The sequence below is a fragment of the Aythya ferina genome, assembly GCF_964211825.1.
Source record: "Aythya ferina genome assembly, chromosome: 1".
NCBI classification, from domain to species: domain Eukaryota; kingdom Metazoa; phylum Chordata; class Aves; order Anseriformes; family Anatidae; genus Aythya; species Aythya ferina.
The window spans coordinates 178,314,291-178,339,467 of record NC_140296.1 but is presented as its reverse complement, the minus strand read 5'-3'; the positions used below and the strand labels follow the sequence as shown (position 1 = coordinate 178,339,467).

Sequence of the window (25,177 nt, the reverse complement as noted above, 5' to 3'; positions counted from 1 at the left end):
AGAGTTTGATAATATTATCAGTTTCCTCTTTTGCCTTTTTTTTTTTTTTTTTTTTTTTTTTGCATTTGGCAGTGGTTCAGATTGTGCTTTGGAGGAATTGTTTAATTAACTATTTTGCATACAGTGATGGAATAATGTTAGTTATAAAAATATTAGAAAACTGTTGCAATATTAAAGCTTCTGGTACTTGGAAATTGCTGGAGAATTGCATGCAGTAAAACAAACACAAGAGTATCCTGGAATGTTCAAGCGAGTCAAATTCAGCCTGCATATTCAAATGAAGCTGAAAATCGAAGATGCACTGATCATTTATCAGTTACATATCTGTTAATTAATTTTACCCACAGTACAAGCATCCATCTCCTGTTTGATTTCCAAGTAGTATGCCTGTGAATACACAAACCTCATACTTCAGTTTTTCATCAGTGCTCAGTGAAAATCTGTTTTAATTCTGCATTTGCATTTCACTCTATGAAGGCATATATTCTTGATCTTTTTGTTCCTGACAAGTCTAGAAATTAGAACTTTAGAAGATGCTCCTACTGACAATGCTGTTTTTCTACAAACTCCCATCACTTCCAAGTAGTTTTAGTAATGTTTGTCCAGAGGCAGGTTAGTTTTGACTTCTTAGAAAAAAGATCTAGCATCTGCTTAGGGAACAGGGGCTTCCCTACCACCTCACTCCAGTCACCATGGTTAATGCTTCTTCCCTCTGTCTTCAACAAATGGCAAACAATTTTTCCATTCATCATCTATAAAGTTCACGTTGTGTGTCAGGTGAAACTAAAATAAAAGTAGCATAGATCTGAAGTTCTGGTTAAGTCCTGATGGATTGCATAATTTGTTAATGGATAAATGTGCAAGGAATTTCCAGTAAAACATGCTAGCAGTATTTAATAACTTACCTATATTATGTAACACTTAGGCAGTGCTTGCACTGGATTTGTAATTTGACGTGTTGATGAAGACTTCGGCCTCAGAATCCTTGCCAGCAAGTGTAAAATAAGAGTACTTTTCATTACTAAACTTTGGAATTGACAGTTAATGTAAAATATGGTGAGGTCTTTTAGATGAGAAAGATTTGAATGCTAGCTTGGCTTTTTACTTTTTCAAAGAGTAATTAGGAAAGTAATACACCTTCTTCAAGTGTGAAAGAGATTATGTGTAAAAAAGTTCTAATGAGGAGCCATTAAATGGAGAAATGTAGAGATTACTATGAAGGACAACGTGTTGATATTTCCTTAGACTAAAAGAGGAATGAAGGGAAGTGAAGCCAGACATCAGCTTCAGTCTAACTGGAGACGCCGTGGTACATACCAAAACCAGCTAATATGAATAAAAGTTGCTGGAATTGTTCAGCACGGCAGATGATCTCTCAGGCTTCCAGAGGGATGAAAATCTGAAAATGCTGATAAATTGTGTGATACTGTTCTTTGAAAGAAAATATGAAAGTCTTTTAAAGTAGTAAAAGTGAAAAGTAATCAATTTTAACTGACTTTTGCTCACTTTTTTTTTTTTTTTTTATAGGTGAAATGAGGAATGATTTATACATCACTGTAGAGAGAGGAGAATTTGAGAAGGGAGGGAAAAGTGTGGCCAGAAATGTGGAAGTGACGATGCATGTTGTGGACAGCAGTGGTCAGATTTTAAAGGTACCTCTGTTGTGTATTTTTCCTTGCTGCAGTTAATTTTGATACATATTTTCACATGTAAATACTCTTTCGTGGCTTTGTTTGATGAATACAAAATTGCTTTGGAAAGGTCATATGTATCTTTCGCTGTGTTTAGATATTCAAAGCATTTCCACTTTGCTTAAAACCTCTATCAAAGTGCATGTGTGTTTTATTTATGTGATCAATTACATGATCCAGATAAGCACCTAAAACTGCCACCCAAATAACTAGTGATTCCATTAAGGTGCTCTAAAATGTTGAAGCAAGATTAAGTTCTGGAGAATTTTTGATTTGATAACTTTTAGTAGTTACACATTTTCTTATGTTAATGCAGAACATGTTTCAATCATTTTGCATTGTCATTTTTATTGTCTAATTGAAATAAATGAGAGATCACTGATGCAAATGACCCCTGTGTGGGTTTTAATGAAAGAATAAATTACTGTTCCTTCTTTTCTTCAGGTTTGTTTGCATGCTGCTGGTGATACCTTATAGGCACTAGTCCTTTTAGATTTCCATTATTAATAGCTGACTGTTTCTCAGATTTTTCTGTACCAAATGATTTCTGTTCACCTGCAACCTTTTCCATACATATTTAGCATCTTTTTCTTTTCTTTTCTTTTCTTTTTATTTGAAGGTACTTTTTCATAGGTTCTGCATGATGTTGAGGGCTAAGGGCTGACAAAATGTAGAAAGCCTGACAGAGATAGTCTGAACCAAATTGTGTGTGTGTGTGAATATCTGTGAAGTAAGGTTGTGTGTGTAAATGCATGGAGTGAAATGAATGCATATTATATATGAAACTTCTTTTATATATGCATATATATAAAGAACCTGCTTTGGCAGGGGGGTTGGACCCAATGATCTTTCAAGGTCCCTTTTAACTCCTTAAATTCTGTGATTCTGTGATATATATATGTATAAGGGATATTAAGATGCAAAGGCAATCCTTTATTACTGCTGAGGAGAAAAGCTACAGCAGTAGCTTATTTTTCATGCATAGAATTGACAGGTATACCCAAGATGGAACTTAGACAAACCCATTTGCTTACTTTGCTATGGAGAAACCATTATGAGTTTTGCAAAAACAACACAATACTGTGTTTGTTCCTGGTCAAGGGATCCAGATTTCTTTACTGTTTCATGCTGGGATGTGTCACTGACAAGAGCAGAGTTATGGGTTTATTTCGGATGACTAAAGATCCTGGAGTCTGGGCTGTTCTCATCTTGCATAAATTCTCATTTAGTGTTTGAGCATAAATACTGGATGGAACACCCTGTATCATGGGTTTCCACTTAACATATGTTGCTTAAGCCTTCCTGATCACCCAGTTTCCCCTATAAAATGCTTTAATTCTTATTTGTGTGGATGATTCTTGCCATGATTTTTTTTAATTAGCAAATGTTAACAAATTGCTACTATTTTTGTGGGTTTTACAATATTGAGTACTATCCCACATGTGGCATTTATGATAATAACATGGATATTAAATAGTGTTCTTTGTAAGAACAGTTCTTGATGACATCTTAGGAGTGATCTAATCTATCTTTAAATATTTAATCAATATTTTTTCTTCATTAGGATTTTATCTCATTTGGCTCTGGAGAGCCACCAGCCAGCGAGTACCATTCCTTTGTGCTTTATCATAACAATGGTCCCAGATGGGCTGAGCTGCTGAAACTTCCTATTCCTGTGGATAAATTCAGAGGAGCCCACATCCGCTGTGAATTCCGGCACTGTTCCAGTAAGCGCTGATCACAACTTCTCTTCGTCCTCTCTGTTACAGCAGCAGTGAGCACATGAGTTTCCCTAACACCTCAGGAAAAAGATAGCTGCGTAAACTTTCTCTCTAATGCTTTTATGACACAGCTTTTCAGGCCTGTAGCTCTGCTTCATGGAACTTGGTGCTTTGGTAAAGCCTAAATACTCGGAGAAACCAGTCTAGTTTTATTAAATAGTAATAGGCAGCACTGCAGGTGCAAATGCAAGCATAATTTCAAAATGCAAATTTAGAATTTATCTGGTGAATTACCCAAAATGAATCCAAAATGATACCTGCTCCTTAGTCGATGTTTAGCAATCCAACCCCTTGAAAAAATATACAGATGCAGTGTGGTCAATTAACAGCACTTTTGTATTTTTTGTATTTTTGTATTTATAAGAAACAGTGACATCTTCAGTGTTATATATAGAGGTAGATACTTTATTTGAAAACTGTAGTGCAGGTTAGCCTAAGGATGACCTAAAATGAAAATCAGTAGGTAGAAGCTACTATAGTGGATAAATAACATACACACACATACAGTAAAACACAAAACAAAATTTAAAACAATCCCCCTTCTCTTCACATTGGAATAGCTAGATCACATTCATTTAGGTCTCCTGGCATTCTGTATATTGCAAAGGTTTCGTATTTGCTGATTTCCACTATTTGACATTAATAAAAACCAAGTCAGTCCAGAATACTGCTTTCTGATTTATAGTGAGATAACAGAAACCAGTAGAGGAGATAACATACAAATCTGCAAAGAAATGTAAGATCTTCTTAGTCTTACTAGATGCAAATAGTTCCAGAATACTTCCTTATGCTGTATTATACCCTTTTATTTTGTCTAAAATATGAAACATTAATTTTATCTATTTACATATGTTTTTCAGCAAAAGAAAAGGGTGAGAAGAAGTTGTTTGGCTTTTCTTTCGTGCCCCTGATGCAGGAAAATGGGAGGACACTGCCAGATGGCACCCATGAACTCATTGTACACAAGGTAATTTGAATTAGAAATCATTAGCTGTAATGATTCCTCTGGAACATACTACGAATGCCCAGAAACATTAGGTTGAGAAAGTCTGTATTCATTACCAAATGAGTGATAATCTTGTCTCCATTAAAATACCCATTGCTGATTGTTTAATTGCTCCTTGTTATAAATGGCAATAGAATCTAGGTGTACATTTCAGTGCACCGGATGTACTGTGGAGTCTCACTATGTTACATTATAATTAATTTCATAAAAGTAAGTTCAATTAAAATAGAATAATGATAACCACTTCCTGAATTGCTAAAAATGGAAAATGAAGCAATCTATTATGCAGATGTACTCAATGCTATCTTTTTTTAAAGATATTTCTATCCTGAGTGATTTTTTATTTGTTTCCCCATTTTATAGTTACCTTTTTGTGCAGAGGGTTTGATATGCTTCCAGATAGATTTTAAATTTGAACACAAAAAATTGCAGCTATTTATTTGATATAACCTGTTCAAAGTTTTTGCTTTGTTATTATCTCAATGTCCAATATGAAGCTACGATTCAAAAATAGTTGCAACAGGCATTTTCCCTTACGGAGAATTATCCATGAAAGCAGTGAGCTGGAAAATGTGCTTATGTTATATATATGTGTGACCACTTAACCTAATTTTCTGATTTGAAATGAGTATATTTGCATTAAAGAATGTGCTGACTCATTTTGTCTATATAAATTAACCATTGTATATATGGATTAGATAGCTCCTGAAGAGAGAAAAAAATAATAATAATACCAAGGACATGTAATAACTTATTTTTGGTATCTTAGGCTTTATATTGATAATGTCTATGCATGTGTACAGATACATATATATATGCACACAAATAGATAATGCATGTTTAGGATGGCTTGATGAAGTTTTTTTCTGAGTTATAAAAATGTTTGAATATTAGTTCTAGGACATCAGTCTTTAAATATTTATGCTATTTTAAAGTATATTTAAACATAGATATTGAATGTATTGTAAAGTATTTTTTTCATAGTTTAAATTCTACTTGACTAAAGGTAATGGTATTTATTTAAAATATTAAACACATAACTTTTCATTGTATTTTTTTCTGATTCATTGTAGAAACAATGTTCAATGGACTTGACCTGTTCAAATTCAGTTGTATGAGACCTTTAAAAATTCTTTAATTTCTGTCAGAGAAACAATAATCTAGGGAGTTGCATGCAGTACATTGATTTTAACTGGTTTGTTTTCACAGTGTGAAGAAAACACAAACCTTCAGGATTCTAGTCGCTACCTCAAACTCCCCTTTTCAAAGGGAATTTTCCTAGGAAATAACAGCCAAGCAGTGAAAACCACTAAAGAGTCCTTCTGGATTACGTCCTTTCTCTGCTCCACTAAGCTCACACAAAATGGTAGGATATGTTGATTATTTGAAACATCATAAATTCAAATGAGTGTGATAACTAGTCTTTTCCATGCCAAGCAAGGATGGATATACTCAGAAATAGCTTATGTTCTATCAGTTTTACAAACTGGATTTCTTCACAATTTTTGATACCCAGATGGAAACCAATGCAGCATGATAAACCACTGATTTTAAGTAGTTCAAGAATGCTTTTTAATTTAACATGATATTGGAATCAAATGCAGCACTCTTGGAATCAACTATCAAAACCCAGCTGCTTTATAAACCCTTTTAATCTGTTTGCTTTGGAGTTTTTATGAAATACTTATTTTGTAGGCTTTAGGATGTGGCAGTTTGGATTTTATTAGGTACATATTGCTTTCCTGTTTTATCACTTCTCTTCCTTTATGCCAACAAACATTTACTACTGCTTAAAGCAACCTTACACACTGGATATTATGAGGAGATAGAAATACATGTGTGATACGCTCCTTACCATTGCTGTGCATAAAACTCTTAAAATTCTTGTTTATTTGCCATACTAATTACAATATAGAGCTGTTACTCAAACAGGCTTATATTTTTGCCAAATTTTCCACAGGCTTATAAATATTGTGTATTTCCTTGATAATGCTTCTGACTATTCTTTGATAACCTCAGTTTTACATTTTCCTTAGGTATTTATTTCATTTGAAAAATCTTGCTTAGCTACCTCTTGTGTGAAATGATTGTATCTTTACCCTTCTCACATGTATGATGATAAAATTACTAATTGCTTGCAAATTGATTATAGGTATATAACAAAAACTAGAGCAGCTTTTTAAGTGGAAACAGTCATCTTAATTTTCACCATTTAGTAGCAAGTTTCCGAAACAGAACTATGCGCAAAGAGTAAATGGTCTGTTTCACTGTGCACATCCATTCTGTATTCTCATAACAGTTAGCTTCAAAGTAATAAAAGTTAGTCAATAAAAGATTTTCCCCAAAGATGATAATAGGCAATGATAAGCTAAATTTGTTCCAGTTAAAGGCCTTGATTTAGGAAAATGCATGAATCTGCTGGTGCTTAGACATGCCTGAAAGTGCTGCTTGGGACTTAATGTCTCACTGATGAATAGTTTTGCTGTTGACTGGGGTTATAGGAATTTCACTAATTTATGTTCACAGTACAGGGGTTATTTTATAGTTGAAGTAAATAGATGTGTGACATAGGGCATGAAATTTCCATTTATTTTATTTTACCATATACAGAGTAAGAGGGTGTAGAATATCTGAATAATATTGATCCCCTTTTCAGCTCTGAAAGAGTTAACAATTATTTCAGCAGTACTTCAGAGGGTGGAAATATTTTCAATAGACAGGCTCATATTTTCTCCAAGGATCTTCTTTGGGAAGTTCATCTTGGTGAGTTTCCAAATCCCCATTCTTTTAAAAAAAATTTGCCAAAATCTATTGCATGCTCAGAAAATGAACATAGAGCAAAGCATGTGGATGCTTGATCATGTGAGCATTACTTCAGTTACCCCTGAGAGAATGTAGCATATTTATTAAAAAATAAAATAAAATACAGGATTTAAAAGCTCTGTGTATTGTATTTACTTTTGTTTACTTTTGTAGTAGATATTTGTATCAGTATTTTTGAAAACTGATGATTTTTTTAATCTGTTTGTCAATGTGGAGATTTTTCTGAAGTTTTTGGGGATTTGCATGTGTCTGCAAACACCAGTGTCCTGGAAATGAATTGGAAATTATGCTGTTGGTCTGGCTGTGGTTTGGGGGAAGACCCCAAACCCAGACTTGTGACTGAATTAGGCCACAGCTTTCCTAATTTGCTGGGAAATTTTACTTAGCTGTCATTCTCTCATTGACTGTTCCCACATGCCATCAGCCCTCATGCATATTAAAATTATGGGGACTGGGGGAAGGAGGCTGGCTTCCAGTTGGTGGAATCCTTAACTTCCTTACCCTAGGTGCTTTGGAGGGGGACTTGAGGATTATTTCCAAGCAGTTTTCAGAGAGCTTCTAACAGGGGAGCCTGTGCATTCATCAACAGCTCTTGTGAGAACCCATCCTTATTTAATCTCTCTGTCAGTTGTCTTTTCCTTAGCGTGACCTTTAATCCTAGATAGTTAATCAGTTGATGGTAGCAAAACAAAAAAACAAAACCGAAAACATGCCTGTTTCTTACCTGAATTTGAGTTGTATTCCAGTTTTATTTTCCTAAAAAGCAAAGAAGAGGGAATATAGTATTTTTCTACTGAGTAGTTATCAAAACAGTCCCATGTAGTTTTTGACATTTAGGAGGGATCTCTGCCTGCCAGAGAGTCAGGATCCATCCAGCAAGTTGGAGTATTTCAGCAAGCTGGCATCCACTGATTTCTCAGCACTGATCAGCACATCCCCAGTAAGCAGCTGTTCATCAGCAGAACAACATGCGATACAGTGTGTCTCTTGCAAGGCAGGGGTGTAATCCATCTATCGGGATGAAGAGGGGAAAGATTAAAAAAAAAAAGGCAAAACTCGTGATTAATAAAACAAAAGTAACAGGGTAACTTTTCAGAGCAACCCCCTCTTGGTGGGGAGTGTTGGCAGCTCCAGAAGCAGCCTGGTGGAAGAGGAATACAGATTGCTGGTTAAAAATTTGGCTTTCTCATTTTGAAGTGCTAGAGTGCTGCACTAGACCAACTGCTGATGTCTTGGGATTTATAGGACAGAGATGGAAAGATCATCCCAAACCTGTTCCTTATACACCTAATTCTAAACCGTTTGTTACACCTGGCACTTTGGATGTAAACTACTGACTTTGAGAAGGGAATTGTTTTGTTTGGCAAGAGTGGTAGCTCAGGTGTGGGCTATTTTTTTATGTACAAATCAGAGCATGGTATAGAGAAAGCATTAATTTTTTTTTCTTCTTCAACAAAGTTTATCAGCACCATTGACTTTTTCCCTTTTCCAAAACGATGTTTTCCTAGTGGACTTACTTTTGGGGACATTTTTGTTCTCGTTTCTTTTACTACATGATGCATTACTGTCCCTTTCCCTTGTGATTCACGTCAGATTTTCTATTCATGTCATTTATGCTTGGGCTATTCGCTAATGCCATCTCAGCAGTGTCTTTCCTCTTGAAATTTCCTTGAAATAAGTGCTTTGAAGTGAGTGTCTTACATTGGCTTTCTCCTTCTTTTTTTAATCCTCCAACAAATCCCTAATATTGAGTGTCAACTATCTACCCACAAAGTTCCTCCAGCAGACCTGTAAAGAAGTATTTTCCTACTATGAACTGACAACCTTAGCTAGTTTCACTGTTCCTCAACTTAAGTAAAGGCTTAAACAGAATAGAGCGTAGGAGTTCAATTAATTATCCAGAAGACAAATGCAGTTCGATATGGTTTTGTAATGTTTGTTACTTGAAAACTCCTGACAGGAGGAATAATAAGACCTATCATTTGTCCCTGATGTTTGGAAGGTGTCTCTGACACACCTGGGACCTTTCCTCACTCCTAGCGGAACTCGAAGACCTCTCTTAATCCAAACCCTTCCACACTAGCATATCGTGAAGCAAAACAAAAAAGAAAGGTATAAATGCATGAAAAGAATTAGTGCCCACCAAAAGCAGCAAAATATTATTGGGATAATGTAGAGGGTTTGCTGTTAACAGTTCTGGCAAGATTTCGGTACAGGTGGAGGTTAATTTAATGTTATTAAGGGCAGAAATGCTATTTCACTCCTTGTTATGGGAGAGAGGAACTCTTCTGGAGCAAGCTGGGAAAGAAGTGACACAAAACGTGTGGATCAAACGTTATTTGAGTGTGAAAACTGTCGGTGGTAGAAGGAACCCAAATAGCTGCTGAACCAAGAGGAAAACTTGCAGTTATGTACTTCGCTTGATAAGTAGTGAGGGCGTTTCAGAAGAACTGGATCCTTCTAAAACAATACTGGACTGTGATCAAGTAGAAAGAGTTTCAGCTTAAGCTGATTGAAGGGTTGGACAGTGGTTAAGGTTTTCTGTTTCGAGCAGCCACGCTTCGTGAGATTCTGAAAAGCTGGTTAGTGAAACGTGCAAATAGTAAACTTGAAGGTAAAGGAACTTTGGGATTTATTTGATTCAAGAGTTTGAAAACGTGTGGAACTTCTGTGCACTGAATGCAACTTGGAAGGAATGCTGCAGCCTGAACTGAGTGAGTCGTGGGCAAAAAAATGTGAGGAGTAAGCACTGAACCTGCACCAAAAGGGAGAGAAATAACAGCAGTGTGTCAGGGTTCAGCAGGGGTCAGGATGAAGTGAAAAGTTAAAAAGCCAAGCAAAGTTCACAAAACTCTGTTTTCAGATACTGAATGGTATTTATTGGACTGTGATTCTGTGAAATTCCCCATCTCGTAGCAAGCTGGAATTTCTTTTAGTATCTCTCTGAAGCTGAGAGCAGTAACACATGACTTAGTAATAAATGAGTACCTATGAGTCCACAAATAATAAACATATCACGTGAATAATAAATATAGTACCCATTTTTAAGATAGCTGGAAGAGTATGTTAACTGGGCCATCACCCTCTGATGAATTTTGTGCAAGTGTTTACAACAAATCATAGATGAAAAAATAGACACGTAGCTAAATGGAATATGCCATAAAACCAGGATGGGTTTATCAAAGGCATTTCATGCCAGAATAAACTTCTTAATCTTTCTTTTCTAAGTTTTTTGTTGTTGTTGTTGTTATTCAGAGGAAACACAGCAGATCTAAACCATCTGGACTTCAGTGACACACCACATGGGAAATTAGAGGAGATACAGATTAGAATAAGTATTTTAAAAAATGATAAGTAACAGGCTAAAAGGGAAAAAGCAGGTTGCACTGTAATGGATGGAATTTCCTTCCTGAATGGAAGGAAAATACTACAGGATCTGAAGAATTTTGCCTGGTACAGATAGTCTCACTTGGTGGAGTGGGCCTGGGGGCTGGAAAGGCTTGGGAGGAGGAGGAGTTGCTTTGCTAAAACCTGAGACTATAAAAAGCCTGTTAATGAAGTTTGCTGCTAATAGGCAGTGGAAAAGGCTCATCAGTTGAGGGAACCAAATGAAAATATGATACAGACAAACCAAGGCAACTTTGATTTAAATAATCAGTTAGAGTAGAAATTAGATGAAATCTAATGGTACAAAAGGCAGGATCATGCCCTAATGGAGACTACTGGGGATTCTGCTATTGCCAGGGAGCCAAACAGCATTAAAAAGAAGAAAGCGTTGTTTGTGTCACCAAATGTATCTCAAAAAAAGAAAATTCTACAACATACATGCCAGGTGTTTGCAGCAGACATACGAGCCTGCTAATGATACAGAAAACAGTGATGAGGTCTCATCTGTAATGCTGTGTACCATGTTGATCAAAAATGCTAAAGGAGAGTGGATTAAAACTGGAGCAAGCATGAAGACACTTAAGAGTGGTTTAGCTCAGAAGAGTTTATTTTCCAGTAGAGATTGTCTTGCTTATTAATAAAGCAGAGGCATAATGTTTGTACTCTAAAACACATAGGGATATGAGTATTTTAAAATACTCACAAACAATTCATACCTAATTATCAAGAGACTGTTTCTAGCTGTCAGAAGACAGCTCTGGAAGGTGTCCTTCAATGGGATGAGAGACAGCAAGATAATTACTTTTCTTAAGGTGGCAGCTGACAAATTTCTAAGCAAGACTGCATAATGTAGTTGCCACAAGAGATTGATTCTAGTGACCCAATACCATGTTTTTATTTCCTGTTGGTGAAGCAATTATAGGGCGGAATGAAGAATTGTTATTGTTGGGCAGATCATATTATAGCAAATCTTGAGATGTTTTCTTTTGTTTTAATGAAGCCCAGTTTTGCTGAGTGGACTGTAACAGTAGAATTTAAAATCTGAAATGCCACTTTGCTTCCAGCTTTAATCTTGCATCTTGTCTTGGCAGGAGATATGCTTGACCTTCTGAAATGGAGAACCCACCCAGACAAAATTGCAGGTTGCCTATCAAAATTAAAAGAAATTGATGGTTCTGAAATAGTGAAGGTATATACCATTCTTTCATTTCTTCCTTTATTTTGTTTTCAAATAATATGAGGGAAATAATTGTCTGTCACAAGTATACATATTTGTGTGTCACAAAAGTACATATTTAATAACAAACTGCCTCTTATTCTTCAATCAGTTTCTCCAAGATACACTAGACACTTTATTTGGAATTTTAGATGAAAACTCTCAAAAATATGGATCAAAAGTATTCGATTGTTTGGTAAGTTTTGTTTTGTGAGAATGCTTAACACTACTTAAGAACGAAGTTAAAAAAAAAAAAAAAAAGCAAAAGCTTTTATTCTTTTTCCCTCACATTTAGGTTCACATAATAAATCTGCTGCAGGACAGCAAGTTTCACCATTTTAAGCCAGTAATGGACACTTACATTGAAAGTCACTTTGCAGGAGCACTTGCATACAGGTGAAGTCTGTACTTTTTCTAACTGATTTGAATACTGAAAGTTACTGGTGTGCTAAGCAGAATCAATCATCAGATTAAATTAAACTGTAGCAATAGGAATAAAATTTAATCCTTATATGAATGCCCAGATTTAGGCCATTAAAAAAGGAGTAAAATAATTTTGAGTTACCATAAAGGTTACTTGTGAAAGGCCTCATCTTGGCTTAATTTTGCCTGTTTTTCTTCATTGGCTTTCTTTATTTAAATGACTTTGACCAGCATTGGAGCCTTAACATCATTCAGTTACAACTGTGTTCACTGTGTAGATCAGTACACTAATAAGCATCACTTACTATGCTGTACTTTGTATTTATTTTCTAGCTAAACTTTCATTAACGTGAATGCAATTTAATGAGACTGCAAACCAATTCATGGAATAGCAGGGGTAGTCTATGCTGGCAGAGACTCTTGTATCATAATGAGCTTATGTATCCCTGTTGAAATAATTCTACTGCATATGTGATGATGACAATTATTTCCTGTTCATTAGAGGTCTGTTAGGTCTATCGGCAGGCTGGAAACTAGCTGTAATATAGGGCTTGTAGTGAGTAGCAAAACTTTGTGTTGTGGTTTTTTTTTTCAGTGTTTCTTATATGAAAGATTATTTTGCATTCTAAGTTCAAGTTAACTCTTCTTCCACTTCTGTGTCGTAATACTTTTTAATGTGTTATTCTAGAGATCTTATAAAAGTACTGAAGTGGCATATTGATCGAGTCACCGAAGTGGAGCTGCATGAGCACATACAGGAAGTACTAAAGGTAACAGAAATCTTCAAAGGCACCAGCAGGTTTAACTGAGGAAAAGGAGCACAGTATGCGTTAATGATGGAAATGCAGTATTAATTCCAGGGAATTGCAGGCTTTTTGAGTGCTGTCAGTTTATTCTTTTTTCTCTTTTGTCAATAAGGTGGTCAATGGAGCTTGGTACCACTAGACTCTGGAAGTCTATGTTCCTTACTGAAGGAGGATATGCATGAGTAGGAATTGGATCTAAGAAATCAAAGATAGATTGCATTGGTAGTATTAATATCTGTCACAATAACAGAATCTAAATGGCAGACGAATGCTGACTTTCTGGTTCAATCCTGACAAGAGGGAATTTGCTAAAAATGGTGATCTGGTAGCTCTCATCCTGTTTTGTATATCAACAGAGCACAGTGTGGAGACGGTCTGAGTTGTACAACATGATAATCCCATTTGAAACAGGAGCTGTGGTCTGGAAATAAGATATCAGTGTGGTACTCTGTGCTTTTCTAAGCTGCTGTTAACTTAGGTGTCTCAGTAATAACAAAAGGCTGTATATTTGTTGCATTCTTAACAACTTAAATTTTGCAACTTAAACTAAGCTTATATTTGCAACTTAAACTAAGCTTATATTTTGGCATTATCTTGTTAACAATTCACAGGAAAACATTTTTAACATTTAGCGGGCAGAGGAAATACCAGAACAGCTCAAAAGTTAGAGTCTGTTTCTTATATTGGCCTTGCATGTTTATGTTCTACATCTTTCGGTAGCCACAGACATGCAAGGATGCATTACGAGGGACAGTGCTGAAATTTTGCAGTTTTACATTTGTCAAATAAACAAATGTTCCCTGGTTTGTAGAGGTTTCAAAAGGCAAGGGAAGAGTATTTCTGAGTGCTTTTGTAATGTTAGTGTTTCATTTGAAATATTTTTTTAAAGTGCCAAAATTAAATAGCAGTCTCCCATTTCAGACCCTTGTCATTATATAAATTATATAATCATAGCATTTGTTGTTTTTTTACATGAGTTTATTTTTATGAGTTATCTCTGATTTTGACATTTGTAGGCACAGGAATATATATTTAAATATATAGTTCAGTCTCGAAGATTATTCTCTATTGCCACCGGTGGACAAAACGAGGAAGAATTTCGCTGCTGTATTCAAGAACTACTTATGTCAGTACGCTTCTTCCTGTCCCAGGAGAGCAAAGGAGCTAATGCTTTATCCCAACTACAAGTAAGTTTGCGAGTGTGCCTTGATAATGCAATATAAATGCAATGCACATGCAATATAAAAAAATTGATGTTCCTTACCTATATTTTCAGGAAAGAAAACGTGCTTTTGTTAGAGCAAAATGACATTTTCAGCTCATGCTCATACCTTTGTCCTGTACTGTGAAATTTTCATATCACCAGCTTTTGAATATGCTTGGCAAAGAAAATCCTGAATCTAATAAATAAAGTAAACCCGATATTAATTTTAATTTACGAACAGTTCATGTTATGTTTTCGGCAATGCCAGTGGTTCAAGTGACTCAGAATTGCTGGGTACAAATAAAGGGATTTTTCCGGTTTAGGCACTTTATAGCTTGTTTTAACCACATTGGACCTGAAGAATTTGAACCCAACCAAAGGCTCTCTGACTTTTCGTTCTCTGCAGAAGACTTTAAATTTTGCTAAATTGTATCTTTTAGTACTCAGCTGGTATATATTTATTTCAGCTGACTACTAAAATTGACTAGTGCTACAGGGAAGAGGCAAAATACACAGGAGACAGATCTCTACATTAAGTGTGGTAGATTTAGCAATGTAGATGTACTTCCTAGTCTTCTTCCCCTGCTTCTGTAACCATGGGCACTTAAGATCTGTTGAGAATTACTCATTTCTTAAGCTCTGTAGAAAATTATTCTTCCAAGAAGACAGCAAATCAGAGAGAAAGGAGTGGAGAGATGGTTCTTCCATCTCTTATCACATAAGCAGCTGGAGTGAAATGTTTACAACAAAATTATATGAACAAATGTGTTTGGAATTCTTCCTGGGTATCTTTAACCTTATATGTCATCTGAGCTGACACCAGAGTGAAGAAGGAAGAGGTAGGAGTAGCTTTTCTCAATTACAGGATTTGGAGAGGAAGAAGGAAATGTTAGCTCTAGCTTCCTTTCTCTGGCATTGTCCTCTTTTCTTTTTCAGTGTTTCCACATTGATTATATTCACCAATAAATTCCTAACCCTATTTTAGGATTGTCGAAGTGAACCAAGACTGGCACTGCTGTCTCACTCCAAAATAAAAATTGTCATTACTGGAAAAATGAAAGATATAGAGGCTGTTATATTCCTTATCTTGAAGCCAAACAACTCCTCCTCAAATCTTTTTGTTCTGGTATCATCAGCAGGCTTCTGGTATCATTTGAAAAAAAATCCTCTCATGCACAGATCACGAGGAACCTGTAAATAATTTTTGTATTAAGTTGAGCTTTTTACTTTAGCTTTGTAATGAAAGAAATGAACAGTCATTTGATAATGCTTAAGGGAAATAGTCACAAGTGTAAGCCCATTAATGACTGTGAGGATATTTCCTCTGAAAAATCTGACCAATTTTAAAGCTACCGACTGCCCTTGAAATGTAAAAATTGACATTTTTCTACAGTTACTTACTTGTCTATAGTTATTTAAATTCTATAAATATCAAACCTGTACTGCAATATCTGACATACCAATTTTTTCCTTTTCCTCTAGGCTGTGTTTCTCAGCTCATTCCCATCTGTGTACTCTGAACTTTTGAAGCTCTTTGATGTCAGAGAAGTGGCAAATTTGGTTCACGATGCTCTGGGCAGCTTGCCGACAGTCATGCATGGGGATGAATCCCTTCAAGCTGTTAAACTTCAAAGTATTGGGAAAACTGTAGAGAGTCACCTGTACACCAACCCAGGTAAGGTTGCCCTGGGCTGCCTGCAGTACAAGTCTGCAGGTATTGAGGGGAATCATGCCCCTCATAATAGTGCTTCCCAAGTAACAGTTCTTTAATCTCTGTTCTGTACAAGCTGCTTGATAACAAGAATACAGATAGTTAAATTTAGGGGTTACATTTTTAGAGACAAGTACTCGTAAAGTACAGTTTTGTTTTGATCTTATGCTGGCTATATGTCCGTGAAAGGAATTTTCATTATACGTTAAAAGTAATTATAAAGGAAAAAGCTCTACTAATTGATTTTTTTCCCCTCCTTTGGGGGGCAGTTCAGCAAACAGATTCTCACTTACCCATTAAGTTTTATTTGTGTAAATCTTGCTAGTTCAGCACTTTTGATCCTCTGTTTTCTTAATGTAGCATAAAAAGCCTATACAGATGCAAGTGATACTTGGGTGTTTATTGTATATAACAATATGTGCTACATGGAAGAAAAAAATGCTGTGTGCTGGTGTCATCAATGTTCTATTTTTTTCAGTCCCAAGTAAAACACATAGAAATGATAAAATATTAATTTTGAGAGGATTTAATTTTGTAATAAAAAGTGTTTATTTGCTTACTGAAAGTGCTCTTGAGAGTTGTGGGCTGATGGAGTTCAATAGAAACATTAACTTTTACTTAGATCATTTAAAACATTTAACATCTAAGGACATTTTAAAAAATGCCTTTAATGATTGTAGTTTAAAAGTTTGAGTTCAAAGAAGTGGGATCCTAGCTACTTTGCTTCTTTCTGGTTGCAAAAGCAAGTTATTCTTTCCATTGTGAGTCTCCACAGCAGTCTCCTCCACAACAGTGAGGTCTCCTTACAGCTGATTGATCAGGCCTTCAATACGTTAGATCACTGATATATTCATGAAGCAATCTTAAGGACACTCTAACTTATATTTTGCATTTTCCAAATGCCCTTGTGGTAGGTAGCATTCATTTCCATTTTCTTCCCATTATCTTGAGGTCAGCCTCATCAGAGGATCTAAGTGAATGAATGTAATTAAAGAAAGTTAGTTATTGGCACATAAGAGACTCCTGGTGACTTTCTTAGAACTGTAAATCTAGATTCAGATGTATGAGAAATTTTTTTGGTAGCCTACTTTTGTAAAAGTGCTTCTCATTGAAATGCAGTTTCACTACTAAGAAGTCATCAGAATTGGTTTCAGCTATAGAAGCAATGAAAGTTGCATGTTAAAATTTACATGGAGTGCAGGTTATACACAAATTGAATATAAATTCCTTAAATCACAGGGCAACTGATGTGAAAGACATTGGGCAGTAATGTAAGCTCCCAGTGTCCATGATGGAAATCTTAGGCAAATACTTGTACAGTGTAATTTCAGTCATCCTTGAGTTGAAGGGTCTTGTGGAGATCAGGGTCTTGGTCTCTTTCCTGGTAATGTTTTCTCTAATATATAAAAATATAAATAGACCTTCCTTAGTCAATCCCTAGAGGGAAGTATTTTGAAAATCCTATTGAGAAAATAAATACTGCACTAAGCCATGTTAAAGTGTAAAGTAAACCATACGTCCTAACATGAAGTTGAGGCTTGCTGCTGTGAAAATAATTGATTTCTGCCTCACAGATGAAGATAATGAACACTTCAAACTGCAGTACTAGCTGACACATTGTGACTAGATATGGAATGCAGAAAATAACTATTTGTTCAAACTCCTAAAAATGAGGAGGGCACTTCTTTGATAACATTTTCTATTTTGTGGAGCTTGCTGAGAAGCAAGTGAGAATACGTGAGCATGGGAATGGTATGCATTTTGTGCTGCTAAGGCTTGAACAACTAACACATTAGCTCCCACTGCTGCGGAAATCAACTGACACCGCATTTGTGCTTTTGCTGAAATCTGGAGATATATTGGGTATATTATTGAAAACATATGTCAGACATGCCAAGGTTGATTTAAGATGCCCAAGCACAGACGTTAAGTGCAATTTCAGTGCACCTGGTCTCTGCCTACTTCTCTTTAGAGAATGCAGGTGTCCCATTGGTTATATATTGTACTTACTGAAAATGTGTGGATAGGAGTCTGAAGTGTCTCTGTTATTGAGGCTCTGGCTTGAGCCTCTAAAATACAATGGAAACTATTTTTAGCAATTTTACAGTTTAGACTACAGCTCTTCTAGTAACAACTACAGGGATGTTAAAAGATGTTAACAGCAGTTATGTGCCAGGCTCCTATGAAAAGTTATCAGGTAGCACTGTACTTCTTTGTACATTTTTCCATATATACTACTGTGTAGTAAGCTACATTTGGTGTCTAAAAAGTAACAGGTGTTGGTTTTCCTGCTGATAGAAACTAGCGGTTTTATTTTTGTCTCTTGGTCAGTCTTCCAGTTTGCTGGTATTTTGGGTGTATCCCTTTGGATGCATCCCTGTTGTCACTTGCGGAGTGGCCAAATTGGTGACCTACATATATGTCTGTACCCAGAAAATTTTCTACCTTTGTCATTTCTGATATGTCAGTAGTTTAGTATTCTTGTTCGTTGTCTTTTATACATTAGGTATCATTATAGCTTGCTTTAGGGAAGAGTTAAGGCCAATAAGAGAGAAATGCATCTTGAACCATATCCTTCTTGACGTGGTTAAATAGCAAATAGCAGACCAATAATTTTGTTTGTTTCTAAAGGTACTGATTGGAGCTTGTGAATTTAATAGCTAAGAAAACATGAAATGTGTAAGTGGGACATCTAGGTCTCTTCCTCCAAAGAGAAAGAATTTTATTGGAATCACTGTGGATCAGTTCCCAGAAGAGAGATTACATTAGTAGGGTAAACAACTAGAAAAGGAAAACATCATAATGATTAAGTCTGTATCATAGACCAGTTATAGTGTGGATTGCAGCTCTTCATCTCATGGTAGGTGTTCTTACATATCAGAAATATGTCTTCTCAGAATATGAGGATTTGGACCTCTATTCAAGAGTAGCTGGGTAAGACTTTCTCTATTAGTGAGGCAAACTGTTCAAGATAAATAAAGGAGGAATTCAATTCTCTGACCATTTACACTATAATTATCATATATACCAAAAATTAGAAACCTAGGAAAAATGCTGAGTTGTTGTTTTAAGGACATCTTCATGTGTTTATTTAATTGTGTTCATATGAAAATTTCTGTTTAATATAGAATGTATTTCATACCTGCTTTTTTATTATTTTCCTTATTTGTCACTGAAATCTACGATCAATAGATTAGAAATGTGACAAATCTCTATTTGTTTTCTTTCTGAGACTGACTGCTTCCCTTAGTCTGTCCCGTTGAATGAGTTTATATGAGAATTGCATCCTGTGTATCACAGGAGAGTATACATGTTGGAAACTATATTTCTGTAGCCATTCAGAGGTGAATATCTAGACGCAATCAGTAAGAATAATTTAATATCTTTGAAATAGCTCACAGAGTGGATGCTGTTACGTGTTACACTTACTATTGAAATGGAAAAAAAAATGCTAGCAAGATCAGGGAAAGATACTATTAACTGATAAGGAGGTTCAGGTTGGGAGCTCAGTATTATATTATCCCTCTGATTCCACAGTTTTTTCAAAAGGCTCACAACTTCTTTTTAATAACAGTTGTAACATATTTTAGTGCTCATTGCAAGCTACCATTAACACACACTTCAGAAAACTGACTCAAATTTTTCAAAATATAAAGACTTTATACGTTGATCCATAGATTTTTCTTTTTTTCTAGTACTCCAGGATCTTTTTCAGATTAATTATTATTTCTTAATTTGTCTTCCATAGCAATTTATTATTCCTTGGAGTAGTCTGTGTATGTGTGCTTATACACCCCAGCCTCCTGGGGAAGGGGTGTGTGTATGCATAAAAAAAATCAGCTTTCATTAGCAAAGACCAGAAATTATTTTGTAAAAGCCATGCAAGTAATTCTTTGCATCTGTGGCACTGAGGAGTTTCTCAGCCATACCCATGGTTTTTCTGCAACACTACAGGCAATTTTGAAAGCAGTTCTTCATAAAGGTTTGAAAAATGACTGAGAGCAGTGACATGTCAGTGCAGTTGCAGAAGAGGCATATATGTTTGGTTTGGAATTGAAGCGATGACTTCGTTTGGCTTAAGCATTTTCTTCTCCTACGTCCCCCAAGTACAGTGGTTCTTCCAAGCAGGCAAGCATAAATTGAATAGGTGCAAATAAAACTATCAAAAATAAGAGCAACTTCCTCACTTTTCACTGTTCAAGAGCTTCTCACTGTTTATTTAAAGATGTCCAATTAGACTAGTTCTTGTTCCAAGTAGGCTGAAGTTTTGACCATCTGTTCAGATGTACTCATTGAAATGAATATCATCTTTCTAAGCTTTAAAATACACTGGAGTGCAGAAAATTTTGTATGCCTGTGCAGGTGCTTTACCATTAACTGAAAAGCAAGGGGGAAAGTTGTGCTGTGGGTTAAATGTTTAATGTTAACCTAGCTTTCACAGGAAAGGCACAAGGATTGCCCAGAGTGGTCTCTCTTTCCAGTCATGCCAAGCACGAACTTGAAAAGCTCAATGTCATATTTTTTTCTCTCTTTCTGTATAATATTTGCAAAGGACAAGTATTAACATTTTAAACAGTCAGCTAATTTGGCTTTCTGAACAGAAGAGAAATTAGGACAGTGACTGATGGCTAGGAGTTCTGATTATTGCACCATTCCCTGCACTCATTAATTTTGTTATACACGGTGGCTGACATTGCAGCTGGCAATTTTTAAGGAAAAAAATAACCTGAGACAAGTGGTGTATGCAACATTCTCAAAACTTACCTGCATAGTCCTTGGCAGAGCCTGATCAGAGGTGAAGATGTTAGCTGTCCTCTTCTGTGTTATCACTACATCTCTCGTCTAAGAGGTCTCTCCTCTAAAGAGGTCAAGACAGCGAGGTGTATAAGTTATGGGCTTACAGGGAGTATGTCCAAAGCTGTGTTATATGTGGTTGTCAGTTCAGTAAGAGGTACTGTTATCTCCAGTATATAGTTGCAAGTCGTAACATGTTTTTTGCTAATCCACTTGATAAACCACATTTTCTGATCATTTTATCGAGCTTTTGGAAAAATGGGACAGTCCAAACTGTTGACCGAGGATGCCTAGCTATACCTGAGACACTTCAGGCTATACAATATGGAAGTTGATTATTTACAAGTCAGGAGTTGCCACACATAGTTTCTTTGGTCTTCTAAATGGAGTTCATAATGCCAGGCTTGTATGGAAGCATTCTGTGCAGTGCACAGAGGAGGGGACACCTCAGAAAATGAGGCACCAAATCCTGCAGGTGCTCATCAGGATGCTGCCTGGAATTAATCAGGATGAAACACCTTGGTACAGGCTGCTACAATTTTCTCCTTGCCTTTTGGGCTAAGGGATTGGAGTTGTAGCAGCAGGAGGACCTGAGGACCTGCTGTCCTCACAGGATCCATAGCCTGCATGGTAAGGCTCACAGCAGCGGTGTGTGAAGGAGGTACCATAACTGCTCTGTGACAGTTGTGTAGCTGAGTGGTGATTCAAGTATTGGCCTGGGAATGGCAGACCAGGCCTAGTGCTTTGTCAGCCTGGAGTCAGCTTCACATCACTTATCTCCCAGGAGAGTACCCTGACCGCAGACCCAAGGGCTGGTTTACAGAGTGATCCCTTCATCTCTGCTCTTGAAGATGGATTGCCACGTGGTTAAGAATTGAATACGTTTGGCAAAGCAGGGAAAAAGGAGTTGGCTGTGTAGCCTAAATGTTAGGTCATTTTTATAGGAATGGAGAGTCCTGTTTTTTGCCTCAGCTGCAGGCATTAGTTCTGTCCATTTCACCCATCAGTAAGCAATGAACAGCGTTGGCAGTGGGGTTCAGAAGGTGGTACTTTCATAACGAGAGCTCTGCTGATTAGCCCATCTTCCTGCCCACTCTCATTTTCACCCAATAGGTCTTGCAGTGGTTGGGTCGGTGGCAGCTGTGCATGTTTCATGTCTCAGACTACCTGGGGCAACACCTTACTATGCTTCTGTCTTTTAGGCAGACTAAAAGAAAATGCCTTCTTGGCTTGGTTGAGATGCATCTGCTCTACCACAGGCAGATAAGGACTCTTAATCTGACCAAATCTGATGAAAACCTACGAGATACCTGCAGAAACTAGCAGCCATTGGATACAGGCTGATTGTTCTCTGATTTGGGGTTTTAGTACCACTGGTTCCAGATTCATTTATGGCCTTTCACCTATTGTGAAATGTATTTGTTTATATTTTTTTCTTCAGGAAGAAAACATTTATTCAGAAACATCTGAACAAATGCTGAGCGTGAAATACCCATTCAAAAACAGCAGACAAGCTTTTTTTTGAAAACAAGAATATATTTAAATAGTTTGTACAAATCAACTTGTCCCTATGATTTTACTTGTGTTATATGCATAATTAGACAGTGAAAACAAGGGAATAATAGAGAAAAACAAGATAAGTGCTATATTTCAGCAAATGAAGGAAACATTCAATAAATAAAATTCCAGAATAAACCTAATTTTTCTCCTTCCTGGAAAATGATAGAGGTGTAATATTTGAAGGGAGAAAATGTATTTATACAAAGACGAAACCTGGAGTTTTTCCTGGTTGGAAAATTATTCTAAAGGAGAAATTTTTCTGCTAGATAAATTTAATTTTTAGGAAATAATTACATTACAAAAGGAACTGAGTAGATGTGTATATATTTAGATAATGTAATATAATCATCTTTAAAGTTTTAATAGAGGAAATAATTCAAGTATACTTCTATGAAAGCATCTTTTCTCAATTAAGGAAAAGATCTAGAAACAAACAAACAAAAAAATGAGAACAGATAACACCCATTCAATTTATCAAGTTGTAAATAGGTGTTGAATAACACCTTTATAACAAGTTTAAGAATTAGGACTTTCCCCATTTAACATTGTCTTCACTTATAAGAAAAAGAAGCAAGAAGAAGTAGCATGTTAATGAAGTTCTTGCATCATTTTGAGAGAATTCAGGACTAAAAATAGCACCAAAAAGCTGTGTTTAGAAAAGGAAATGGTTAGAGGAAAGGCAGATTATTCAATGTAGACACCAGTAGTCTAAATTGCTCATACTCAGTAGGAGTGAGGAATCTGGAAAAGCACAAATCCTGAAAGAAGTCTGAAAGTACTGCTGGTCCATAAATTAGGACTCATTTGCAGAATAACAAAACTTCAAGATAAAGTCTGTTGTGACCTTAACATGCAAAGGGATGCTGTCACATAGCAGGAAAGGCTAGAGCATAATTCCACATAGTTTTGAATTTGAGTATTACTGTGCTATGTTTCTTTCTGCATGGTAATTCCATAAATATATAATTCCCATTACATTGCACACAGTGGTGTTTGTCTCTGTCCATGGTACAACATACAGCCTTTCCACACGTTGTTCATTCTTCAAATAGTTGCTTTTGTTTGTTATGATATTATGATGTAAAGGCTTCCACCTATCAAAAGTGTTGGTTTAAGCAAGTAAACTTTTGCTTATCAGAACTAGAGCTCTGAACAGAAGACTTATTTGCATATCTGTATTAAAACTAAATGATTCTGCTAGAAGCTCCTACTCATAAAAATTTTTGTTTATTTCAGATTCTCGATATATTCTTCTTCCAGTAGTTTTACATCATCTCCACATGCATCTACAAGAACAGAAGGATCTTATAATGTGTGCACGTATCCTTAGCAACATATTTTGTCTCATCAAGAAGAACAGCTCAGTAAGTAAACAGCATGTCACATCCACGAGGTACTGAACTTCTTTATATGGCACCCAGTAATGACAGAAGCTGGACCTTGACCAAGAGCATTTTAAAGAATTCTCTGTGTCAAACGTAAATTTGATTTCTCAGGCACCTTTTCTTTCCATGAAAGAATACTTCAATTGTGGCATGTTATTTTTTGCCAAGCTTTTTCTCTTTTTGAGTGTTGTGTTGGACAGAAAGAAACCTCCACTTCTTTGTAGAGGCATGGGCTATTTATCATGAGCTGTTTAGTCATAGGGGACACAAAGATGATATAGGGAAGGGATTAGTATGAGTATGGCAGGAATTGTACTTAGGGATTAGTTGGTAAATTTTGTGGCCTGTATCTAATGTTTGTGTTTGCAAATTCATTTGAGAAAAATGAGTATGAGAGCTAGATGAGGTAGGTCTGTTGCAGGCATGAAGATGATGGTGAAGTTCTGACAGGCAAAGGGATGTAAGACAACAAGAAATAAACATAGCTTGTATTCAGTGCAGTACATACAAACCAAGGCCGGCACACCTTACACTGTAATGTATTGGCGAGAACTGTTGTATGTTTCTTCATTTCATACTACTGTTAGAAATTAAAGTTTCATGGTCACTGATTTGGTGCAGATGTGACCTGCAGCTTTGGCACTGCAATGTTCTTATTGCAGCTGCTCCTGGATTAGTGTTAGTACCCCTTCGCAAGAGAAAGGGGTGGATGATTAGCATAGCTGTGGTTTTGGACTAGGACAAAGCCTGGTCTTAACTTCAGGAGATCTTTCATTTGGATTCACCAAGTTGCTCTGATCATGAACTCTAGAGAAGTATGTAATATAAATTGATGTCTACATAAAACTCTCTCCAGTGGGCAGGATACACAAATGTTATTTTCAGTAGTCTTTGAGTGACAGAGTATTAAAAACTTTCTGAATGCCACTTGATTTTTGTGGATCAGTTCACAATATTATTCCTTCTGTGGTGATCCAGATAATTCAGAGGTTGATGAAACAAGTGAATTTAAGAGACATCTCTTTGAAAAGTGATTTTTTTTTTTCTTTTTCTGTTGGCCATTCTAACAGTAGTTTGTACATGAGTTTTGTACATCTTGAGACAGCAGTTCCTCAGTACACTGAATATTGTCTGACTTCATAAGTAGCAAAGTTAACAGTTGATTGACACTAGATGAAGTGACAGAGAACACGGCCATGACACTAGACTCATCTTGAGTCCAAACAAGAGTTTTGAGTTTTGTTACAAATCATATGCTTAGGGTGTGTAGGAAGGGAAAAAAAATCTCACTCCTACACCTCAATGCCGACAAAGTTGAATGATTCTGTTTGTCAGCTGAATTTTAGCTTGGTTGTGTGCATTTGATTATGAAGTGTTTCTTTCTGCAAAG

The 25,177-nt window shown here is 36.2% G+C and overlaps 1 protein-coding gene across 5 annotated transcripts in view; it reads left to right on the top strand.

The window, feature by feature from the left end:
* The window catches only part of DOCK4 (dedicator of cytokinesis 4), a 250,160-nt gene that overhangs the window by 153,642 nt on the left and 71,341 nt on the right, over nucleotides 1–25,177 (top strand). For all 5 annotated transcript variants that reach the window (XM_084534619.1, XM_084534618.1, XM_084534617.1 and 2 more), the window contains exons 14-24: nucleotides 1,528–1,652; nucleotides 3,256–3,418; nucleotides 4,333–4,439; nucleotides 5,688–5,844; nucleotides 11,780–11,877; nucleotides 12,017–12,100; nucleotides 12,200–12,300; nucleotides 13,016–13,097; nucleotides 14,150–14,320; nucleotides 15,820–16,012; nucleotides 23,639–23,766. In XM_084534619.1, coding sequence (XP_084390745.1) covers nucleotides 1,528–1,652; nucleotides 3,256–3,418; nucleotides 4,333–4,439; nucleotides 5,688–5,844; nucleotides 11,780–11,877; nucleotides 12,017–12,100; nucleotides 12,200–12,300; nucleotides 13,016–13,097; nucleotides 14,150–14,320; nucleotides 15,820–16,012; nucleotides 23,639–23,766 — 1,409 coding nt within the window. The remainder of the gene's footprint in view (nucleotides 1–1,527; nucleotides 1,653–3,255; nucleotides 3,419–4,332; nucleotides 4,440–5,687; nucleotides 5,845–11,779; nucleotides 11,878–12,016; nucleotides 12,101–12,199; nucleotides 12,301–13,015; nucleotides 13,098–14,149; nucleotides 14,321–15,819; nucleotides 16,013–23,638; nucleotides 23,767–25,177) is intronic.